Below are 10,895 nucleotides of genomic sequence, written 5' to 3' on the forward strand. Positions count from 1 at the left end.
TGTTCAATGCTTGTGAGGAGAAGTAATTAGAATTCTGGAGGAAAAAAAAAAAACTGTTCACACGTGCAAACAGGCCAATATACAGTAAAAATACTGTTCACCGGGTGTATGCAAATTCTTTTGCTTCTTGTAAGCCAAAAAAAAAAAAAACAAGGGGCAAAAAGGTCATTTTCGTTACACCCATTTATCATTTGTATAATAAATCATAAAGAGACAGAAATGCTAGCTATCTCCATCTCCATCACAACACCATGTGCAGCCTACAAGTGTGGCATAATGTATATTTTCTCATGTGGACCTGCCTAGGCTTACATCTATCATACACTCTTACAACCAAATGCATCATCTTGTCACAGCTCACTCATTCACTGCACAACTTGCTCAACCATTTTCAGATTATACAAAATTCAACCAAAAAAGAAACAATGGATTTATATTTAAGAGAACGACAATAGCCTGTTTTTTTTACTACTCCATGGGTTGTCCATGTATACAAAGACATTTACAAAGGCAAAACATACAAGCCCGTTTCCAATAACAGTTAGCATATGACCAAGTAATACACAGAAACTCACTCTTTTTTCCGAATTTTGATTCAACGGGGTGTAGAAGAAACCGCTTATGTCCGCCTAAGCTTTTTTTGTTAGCAACGAGTATCCTGTTGACCTTTATAAAAGATCAAGTCGAATATCCCTACATTTTTTGTTCATGATCATTCAAATCACTTTGTTAGAGACAACAAGGGAACCTTGACATCAAACTGATTTCTGTACAAATTGATGGGTGGAGTCTGGTGCAATTTAAAGCAACCACAGTTGTATGACGATCTGCATCAAAGGAACCTTCCTGCCAGAGAACTACACTACTGTCACCATGTACAATTACCCAATGTTTTAACGTGTTTAAAAGATTTGAAATCCCACGAGATCACAGAAGTCGAGAAAAGAAGGAATCCTGTGAACATTCTCTGGCGTAGACACACTGGGGTGGATCTATAACTATAAGCACACATAGGCCTACTAGAATGTACTTTCAAACGAGACTTGAGCATGAGGATTATACCGAGGTTTTTGAGTTGAGGCAGCAGCTGCTAGGCCACCCAGCAGCCTTAAGACATCAGATGTATCATCAAGATAGTACTTCGCCTTGCTAGGCTTTTGCCCAACCGTGCAGCAGAAGACCTCAGGAAGCCCAGGTAAAGATGAACTTGAGAACTTCAACAAACTTTCAAACATGTCTTCATCAGATCTGTCGTCCCCAATGCACACAAGAAAATCTGGTCGTTTGCCATCATCGATTAACGTTGTTATAACTTTCTCAACAACAAGCCCCTTGCTAACACCCTGCTAAAATCACACAGAGACCGATTGGGATATGGAGTGGCAAAACAGAGATAGAAAGGAAGGAGAGTAAACTAACACATTACCTGTGGCTTAACTTCAACAATGTTGTGACCCCTTGCAACGACAGCTGGTTCATTGGCAAGCACATTTTCGAGATGGTCCATTAACTCCATTGCTTGCCAGGACCCAAAGTCAGGGTCTGCATCTTGATGGTGCCACACTAAGGCACTTTCTTTACTCTCTATGCTGGATCCATCTGTTGCCTCAGTATACGATCTCATGATAGGTTCAACAATATCTTTCCAATCAAGCTCTGCAGTATTAGATTCCCAATCAGCAGCTTTATTTGACCTGCAAGAAGAAAGAAAAGGTTGAGTTTAAGCAAGACAAGAAATTTCTACAGCTGGGGTGCTATTGTACACAACTAATTCGTGGACAGTTTGAGTAAATTTATGAAAATTAAAACTACTTCAGATATAAATCTAGTAATCTACTATTATCCATTCTAAAGACAAATAAAACGTTGTTGGTTTATTGTAGTATGTTGACATTTGTCGGCAATTAACTTCTTTATAAACAATCTTTTTTACTCCCGCTAATAGTGCTTAGCCCTTATCTCTTCTAAGCTCATATTCGTCCTCCAATTCTTAAAGCCATCTTCTAACCTTCACAATATCTACTACAGCATAGCTGAAGCCCAGGTTCATCCTCCATCATCGTTGTCAGTCACTATGAAAAAATTGATTTATACCTCAGAAACATCATAATTTAAATTGACATAGTCAACTTACCGTAAGAAGTATCCATGTTCAGCAGCTATTCCCAACAACTGACATGGGCTTAGCCACTCACTTAATTGAGCTTTTCCTCTACCGCTGACGATGAATATTGTGTTTTTTGGGATCATTGCAAAGAGCATTCAGGACAGAGATAACTTCAGGACTTGGACACTTGTTCATACTCGTTTGTGGCACAATAGTGCCATCATAATCCAAGAATATCACTCGTTTAGTGGTCCTCTTATACGCTGAGGCAATAAAGTCAACATTCAGCTTCCTGAAATTTGGCGAAAGAGAGACAACTCTAAAACCTAGCCCTAAACCAAATCCCCAACACCGCTTATTATAATGGTTTTGGCATGCTCTTTCCAGATCCTGCACAAAGCTGCGTGCCCAATAAGCCACGTCATGAGAACTAACATATCGATAATGTTTTTCATGACGTAATTGTTTCTCAGTATCTGGCATCGTAAGAGCCATATTCAAGGCTTCGGCAACAGCATCAATATCCCATGGATTCACTCTGATTGCACCACTGAGTGAAGGAGAGCATCCTACAAATTCCGAGACTACAAGCATGCTTGTGTGAGGAGTGACTGATTTCACGCCCAAAGCTTCATCTAAAGCAGGTGTTCCTTGCCTGCAGACAATATACTTGTATGGAACCAGATTCATTCCATCCCTAACAGCATTCACTAGGCAGCATTCAGCTAAAGCATAATATGCTGACTTCTCATAACGAGGAACAGGGCGATCAATAATAACTACAGGCTCATAAGTTGGAGAGCCATACATCTCATTGATCCTTCTTGCGATCAGATAGGTCTCCCTCTTTGCTTCCTGTACATCCTTTCCTGAACTTCGGGCAGGATTAATGATTTGAATAAGGACCAACTTTCCCTGGAACTCTGGATTCTGAAGCAGCAGTTGCTCTATGGCCAATAACTTCAGACTGATTCCTTTAAATATATCCATATCATCAATCCCAACTATCACTTTTTTCCCTTTGAACTGTTCTTGAATTTCTTTAACTTTGACTGATGTGCACGGAAGATTCAAAGCAGATTCTATCCGACCGACATGAATACCGACAGGCAAGATTTTAATGAATACAGTGCGACCAAAATAATCCAATCCAATATGCCCTCTCTTTGATGCGTAGTCCAGTCCGAGCATCCTACTGCAGCATGACAGGAAATGCCTGGCATAATCAAAGGTATGAAAACCAACTAAATCACAATTCAGCAGGCCTCTCAAGATTTCATCCCTCACAGGCAAGGTTCGGTAAATTTCCGACGAAGGGAATGGGCTATGCAAGAAAAATCCCAGCTTAACTCGATAGAATCGTTTCCTTAAAAAAGTAGGTAGGATCATGAGATGATAATCATGCACCCATACATAATCATCCTCAGGGTTTATGACTTCCATTACTTTATCAGCAAATATTTTATTAGCAGAAACATATGCCTGCCAGAGTGAGCGATCAAAACGATCACCATGGTCAGGGCACATGGGTAGCATATAATGAAATAGTGGCCACAAGTACTGCTTACAGTACCCATGATAGAACTTCTTCTGTAGGTCCTGGGGAAGAAAGGTAGGAACACATTTAAATTCCTTGAAAAGCTTTTGTGAAACCTCATCCTGCTCAGTAATATCAACATCAGCCTTCAGAGAACCAATGTAGATAATTTCAGTATTGGGTGGCAATCCATTTTTCAACTGTAACAGAATTAAATCCTCATCTACAGTAAAACACCACTTTCCAGTTTCTGGATCCCTAGAGGCATGGAGAGGCAGCATATTAGCAACAACAATTATTCTCTCACGAACAACTGAAGCCTCTGTATCTTCATCACTACTTTCACGGCCATCCAAGTCAGAGATAATCCCAGGAACAGTCATAACCCGTGGAAGAGTTCTAGTGGTACATGGGATATCCAGTAGATCACCAGAGACTAGGCCCAGCAAGTTTCCATATGATTTTGATCCCATGGATAATAGTAGCTCTTGTCAAACAGCTTGACCATACAGGTTATCTGATCATTGGTAAAAATAAATCAATCAAATAAAACATGAATTGTCGACAGACAATAAGGGCGGTATATATATATATATATATATATATATATATATATATATATATATATATATATATATATATATAACATAATTTCAGCAATCTATATGTATTCAATAACACAGCTAACAGTTGGTAACACCATCCAGAATCTTGCAGGACTGACAAAGCATTAGATACATTAGATACTGGATCAGTAGGATATTGCTACTCCCTCCATCCCCTTTTGTTAACATCAGTTTTCTTTTTAGCCTGTATCTTTGACATTGCCTCATTCTATCAATGACTATGAGAAAATACCACTTTACATTCACATTCACTACAATTAATCCCACCGATACCCAATCTCAACAACACTTAAGCAACCAACATTTAAAAAAATTAACAACGCCCCAATATGGCAAACAAGATGGGATGAAGAAAATATTAATACAGCTTCTTTGCTACCTTGTAAGCCTTAAACTGGAGAAAGCAATTATCACAACCTTTTTAAGGGTCAACTTCATATGAAGAGGAAACTTTGAAATTGATAATAGCCTATGCTATGCAATGATACCTCAGGTAGGTTATAACTTTATAACAGAATTATCAAAACTCAATCACTTAACAAATATATACTATCATTCAGGACGCTGCCAATAGATGCCACGCTGGTCCACGAAGATGAACCACAAGGAAATCAATATTATAAAAAAAAATAATAATAATAATAATAGTAAAAAGGGCAACTCATGTTCAAGATCACTAATACTTTGTATGCATAATTGGAATTGGTACTTTTGTCGAAGGTTTAATTTGCACAAAGCTTGACTCATCCAGATGCCAACACTAATTTACTGTTAAATATGGCAAGCCCAACTTTTCCAACATGATTAGTGGGGCCTCAAGATGTGGTGAGATTCAGATTTGGTTATGAAGGAACAAAGTAAGCAAAGCAATAAAACAAGGTAAAGGCTTGGTGGCACTATCACGGACGCAAGTATTGCATGTACGTGGTACAAGAAAGTGGCAGTTTGAGGATTATAATAGCAAGTAACTTAGTCTTCTTACCTTGTTTGATTTAGGACTCTAGTATTCAAATTCCTACTTAGGACCTGTTCTCATTAACTAAACTCAGCTGAACTAAAATGAGCTGAACTGAAATGAATTTTTTGTAAGAGAAGGAAATTAAGAGTTGAACTGAATTTTAACGTAAGAGAACAAGCCCTTAATTGTAATCATTTTATATAATATTTAGTATTTTAGTTATCTAATAACTTTTGTATCCTAGATCTAGTTAGAGTTTAAATATTTAGAACTTTGGTGCAGGTGTATAACTCAATATACAATATAAAAAGGATCATGGGTATCACTTTTCATTGCACAACAGCAAGAAGAGATCACAAATACTTAGGTTACTAGATAAGAGTTCTTGAGAGGGTTGGTTGTATCTCAAAGGAGGTTGTGAGTGTTGCTAGTTCTTGTTAACTTTTTAGTGAAAGTTGGTGACTTTTTCCCCTATAATTTTGTGAGGAGTGCTTCCCATGTAAAATATTGTTTGACATTGACATTTTCACTGCCGCTTGAGGGAGCTCAAATTGGAAAAGTTTATTAATTAATCAATATATATATATATAAATTAAATAAAAAGAGAGATCATAGAAATAGCAACAAAAGATTTTCAGTTAAGCAGACTTGCACAGCATTCTAGTTAAATCTTTTGGTGATCACAGATATATCCAACAGACCTACAGTATATAAGATCAAACTACGCCACCCCACTCAACAACAGATGCATATTGAATAAATGCAACATAATAAACAAAGGTGTAAGCGGGAAATACAACACAGCACCACAACCACACAAAATTAAACAAAAAAAAAAGACCGTGTATAAAGAACTTAGAAGACATTCACAAAGACATACAGGGTTGGGTCACCAGATGATGAGCACATGAGATGAGAATTTCTCATGAATAACTCTAAGCTGTGATTAGATGGTACCCTCTTAATTCAATAAAAAGAGTCTATTGATACCAACAAAACTTAAAATTCTAATTTTTGCACTTGTTGGTACTAATGAAGAAGTGCTTGGGAACTAGGATGGTACAAACTAAGCACAACTCGGTACCAATGAACGTTATAAGAAGCCATAGGCTGAGAAATGCTCCACATAAGATTTCTATACACTCGAAATCTGTAATAAAAATATCAGATATAGCTACTTTCAGGATCAGTTTTCCTTCAATCTTTTAGCTTCTTCAGTCAAATTCCTGGGTTCCCGGGTTCCATATTATATGTCCAGTTACACCCACCTTGGATGAGTACTCTATGAGAAATGGAAAATCTAACACATTGCTAAACTTAACTTCAACCTTCAGAAAAAATCTCAAAACTTTCCTTCCCCCAAACTCAACAAAACCTAAAACCCCCTTCATTAAATCTAAATTATTACAGTACAGAGGAAAACTAAATAGCCCCATGAATCAGACAAACTAGTTGAAGCTTTTAATACCCAATATTCTAGAACACTCCTTCATCATTAGTCCTTGCAGCAAAATCCCTAGAAGCACCCTATTTTTCTCTTTATTCTTCTTTTTTTTTTCTTTTTTTTTTTTTTTTTTTGCCAATGGATATTTTCATGTTGACAGCGACCTATTAAATCAATACTCCAAAAACTATAATTTTCCTAACTTATCACTAATAAATCCAAAAAAAATGTCAAATTACCAACAAATATAAAAATGCTATTATTAATACTCATACAAAAACAGCATCATATATCCATATTCCTTTATGAACCAATCTAATTAACATAACCAAAAAGAAGATAAAAATAATACAATTTTTCTCCATAATTAATACATAAACACAGTAATGATAAATCTAGTCTGATACCAAAACACAAATTATGAACAAACACACCAATGTCTAAAACAAAGCCGAATGTCTACTAGTTTAGTTGGTAAAAACTTTGGGTCAATATAATTCTAGACCTCGAATCAAATCCCGTCTACATCACTACCTTTGCGCCTCTATAAAAAATTAAAAATTAAAAAAAAAAAAAATACCCAAAAACCAAATCAAAGGGAAACCCATAAAACAAAAACGATCTGGGTATTCATAAAGTTCACTAATTTTACTCATGAATTATAATTTTTTTTAAAAAAAATTAAAATTAAATTAACCCGAATTAAAGATGAAAAAAAGATGCAAAACTTCAGATCATAAGAAAGAAAAAAATAAAAAGGTGAAAAATTAAAAATGACTTGACTCACCCGAAAAATGGCAGAAAAAAATATATGAGGAGATTGAAGAATGTGAACGCACACTACTCAGGTAAGAGAGAGAAAAAACGGAGGAGAAAAAGATGAGAGGAGAGAGAAAGGGAAAGAGAAAGAGATGGAAGAGAGAAGGTTGGGAGTTTACGTTTACCATGGTTAGATTTAAACCTTGGTTTTGGATAAGGTTTTATTAATAATATTATTTTAATTAAATTTATTTTTATTAATTTTAACTTTTATGTGTTTGACCCTTTTTGTTACGGAGCACTTTTTATTACAAAAATACCTACCCATGCCCTTAACCTTACCCTTACCTACTTCATGGTGACCTAACTTCTAGGATATACTCGAAACTTAATTTCTTTTTTTAAAAAATGAAGGCTTTTTTTATGTCTTTTTAATTGAAATTAGGGTGTATGTGTATGATTTATTTTATGTATGAAAATTAGGGTGTGTCTAATCTATGTATATGATTTATTTTATCGAGCAAAGATTGGTATAGCGGCAATGGCGCTAAAGCTTGCATCTTATAACCAAAAGATTGTGGTTAGAGGCATTTTAGGGTTGGGGGATTCTCTTATCGGCTTACCCTTCCCCTTATCCCCCTCTACTTTTAAATTGCCTCACCCACTAATCGGGTCGGGAGGATATGTAAGAGGATTAAGCTTTTGTTAACATCTTTTTCCCTATTTACTAGAATGAAATAATGAAATGAAAATCAAAGAGATAGAATTCATGAACCCATGTTGATTTTGTGTCTCCATTGAAATGGATTATTTTGGTGTGTTTTATGAGTTGCTAGTTAATTACTTCGTATCAATTGTTTGGGTCCAATTTATCTAATTGGGCCTATTCATATATTTGGGTCCAATTATCTTATTGGGCCTGGTCACTAAATGACTCCATGTTCCAAGGTCAAGGCCCGAGCCTCCAATCAAGCCAAGTCAACCAAGAGTCCTTTGGTCCAAATTTCCATGGTCAGCCCATGACTATTTAAAGGTCCAATTACTCTCCTCTCATCATGAGCAAAGGTATAAAAGCCTTCAATTCATTCATTTGTACAATAACATACAAAAGCCTCAAGCACTAAATCTCTTGCATAGTTTTCTCTCTCTAAACACTGTTTGACTTCGGCATCGGAGGGGTCTTCCTCAGATCCACCCCCGAGGCCAGTTTACGTGTTTTAGTTGTGCAGGAAACCTTCGGCCCAGCATCAATTGGACCGAACCAGTCTTCAGCCACTTCAGCGGGCCTTCGGCAAGGCCCCATTGTTTTCATCCGAAACAATTTGGCGCCGTCTGTGGGGAAGACTTTCAAAAATCTTTAAGCCAAATCTTTAATCAAAATCATCTTGCAATCATCTTAGTAGCAATGGCTAAGAACCGCAAGAGCAAAAGCCTCCGTCAAGGAGCGGGCGAAAGGCCTAAAACTCCTACACCATCACCCTCACCGGACCGGAACTCTCCCAAGGGTGCCAGTTCGGGGGGAGGATCATACAGGGAGGATTCCCTTTCTCCCGTAATTCACAACTCTCATCATAGGCCGAGTCCCTCTCGGTCTAACAGAGGTCAGTCCGATCATAGGACTCATTCAGTGCCCCAAAGCCAACCATCGACCATCCGCTCTCATTCCCACACTCAGCCGAGGACCCCTTTGACGGGGCCCAACTCGAAGGAGGTGGCGAGAGCGCTGGCAGTGCTCATGGAGGCAATGAGGGCACAAAATATGCCTTCACCTCGTGATCGAACTCCTCCGCATACCTGGCATAAGCGAAGGAAGCTAGACCATGATGGTGGGAAACCTCCCTCTTTTCGGGAACTGGAAAAGTGGGAAGAGGATACCTGGAGAACTGAAAGAGAGAGGAAAAAGAACCCTCAATTTTTCAGAGGATCCTCAACCTCTCGACCAGAAACGCATAAGAGCAGCAGCTCAGCTTCTCGGCCAGAATCTGCTCGCCGAGAGCAACCTGAGACTGTTCGCCGAAGCGTACTCGACCGACTCGGCGGCAGGGAGCCGAGCGTGCACAGCCGCCTCTCGTTCCCTGTAGCCGAGGCCCAGACTTCCCAGCCAGGGACGAAAACCACTCCTACCTCTCTAAGAGAGCGGAGCGCGGTCCCTTCGGCCAGGAACAAAGGCAAGGCCGTTATGCTACCCACCAGTTCCCCATTCGAGCAATGGATACTGGAAGAGCACGTGCCCGCGGTTAAAATACCGTCGCACATCACATATGATGGGACTTCGGATCCGAAGGACCACATTGCCTCGTATGAGGCTCATATGCATCTTTGCCCCAGGTCCGAAGCGACTTGGTGCAAATATTTTCCAACCACTCTCAAGGGGGTCGCGCAAGCGTGGATCTCCAAGGGAGTGAAGCAAGGCTCTATAACAGGGTGGGACGATCTGTCCTCCAAATTTAGGAGCAAGTTCTCCACGGCAAATCGCCGAGAGAAGACCACTGCAGAACTCATGGGTCTGCAGCAAGGAGAGGTTGAAAGCCTCCGAGACTATCTGACCCGTTTCAGCAATGAGTCGTCCAGCATTTCTCAGCTGGACCAAGGCCTAGCAGTTTTTTGCCCTTCAGCACGGCCTCAGAGCAGGGCAGTTCTCCGACTTCATGGTCATGAATTCACCCAAGACCTTGGAGGAGGCGCTGAATGCTACGGATAAGTTCATCAGAGCTGAAGAGTGGAACAAAATAAAAACCCAACCTCAATCTGGGGGAGGGAAGCAAAAACAAACACCCTTCTCTGAAGGTCAAGGCCAGAGGACAAAGGGAAAGGCTAAGGCCTCGGAACAATCTTCGGCCAACGAGCCGAAGAAGGAAAAATCTGCCTCATACACAGGCAGATACGAGTCCTACACTCCCCTCTCTTTTCCACGCGCCAAAATTTACAGCGTGACGAAGGAAGAGCAGAGTTACTGAAAGCCGAGACCACTCCCAGAGTGGTATCAGCGAAAAAATAAAAATTAGTGGTGCGAGTTCCACGAATCTCCGGGACATAACACTGAGGAGTGTATCCAGCTGAAGGACCAGATCGAGGACATGGTCCGGAAGGGATACTTGAAAAAATACAACGCGGATCACCGCGAGAAAAAGGAGGCCGAGAAGTCAGCAAAGGACTCTCGGCAGGACCTCGACTTCCCCCGGAAGAACAGCAAAAGTGCGGAGGGAAAATTCTCTTCAATCAATGTCATCTCGGGTGGAATATGTTCTCGGAGGGAACACAAGCGGCACCTTAGGGCTCTGACCCACCAGGTGAACAACGCTGACATTCAGCCTCCCTAGTCGCCGGTGCCGAACATGACGTTTACAGCCGCCGACTGCCGGGGGGTAACGTTCCCTCACGAGGATCCATTGGTGATCATCGCCACGGTGGCCAACCACGACATCAGCAAGGTCCTTGTTGTTGGTGGCAGCGGAGCAAACATT

At 39.8% G+C, this 10,895-nt stretch overlaps 1 protein-coding gene across 1 annotated transcript; it reads right to left on the reverse strand.

Moving 5' to 3' along the window:
* Nucleotides 1–364: 364 nt before the first annotated feature.
* On the reverse strand, nt 365–7,614 carry LOC110694125 (probable alpha,alpha-trehalose-phosphate synthase [UDP-forming] 9). Its single transcript, XM_021871291.1, is given in 5 exon segments — nt 365–1,343; nt 1,427–1,694; nt 2,135–2,244; nt 2,246–4,161; nt 7,460–7,614. Coding segments are annotated over 4 exon segments (2,574 nt in total). The 5' UTR covers nt 4,118–4,161; nt 7,460–7,614; the 3' UTR covers nt 365–1,019.
* Between the last annotated feature and the right edge of the window lie 3,281 nt (nt 7,615–10,895).

This window comes from Chenopodium quinoa, unplaced genomic scaffold (assembly GCF_001683475.1).
Source record: "Chenopodium quinoa cultivar QQ74 unplaced genomic scaffold, ASM168347v1, whole genome shotgun sequence".
Taxonomy (NCBI): domain Eukaryota; kingdom Viridiplantae; phylum Streptophyta; class Magnoliopsida; order Caryophyllales; family Amaranthaceae; genus Chenopodium; species Chenopodium quinoa.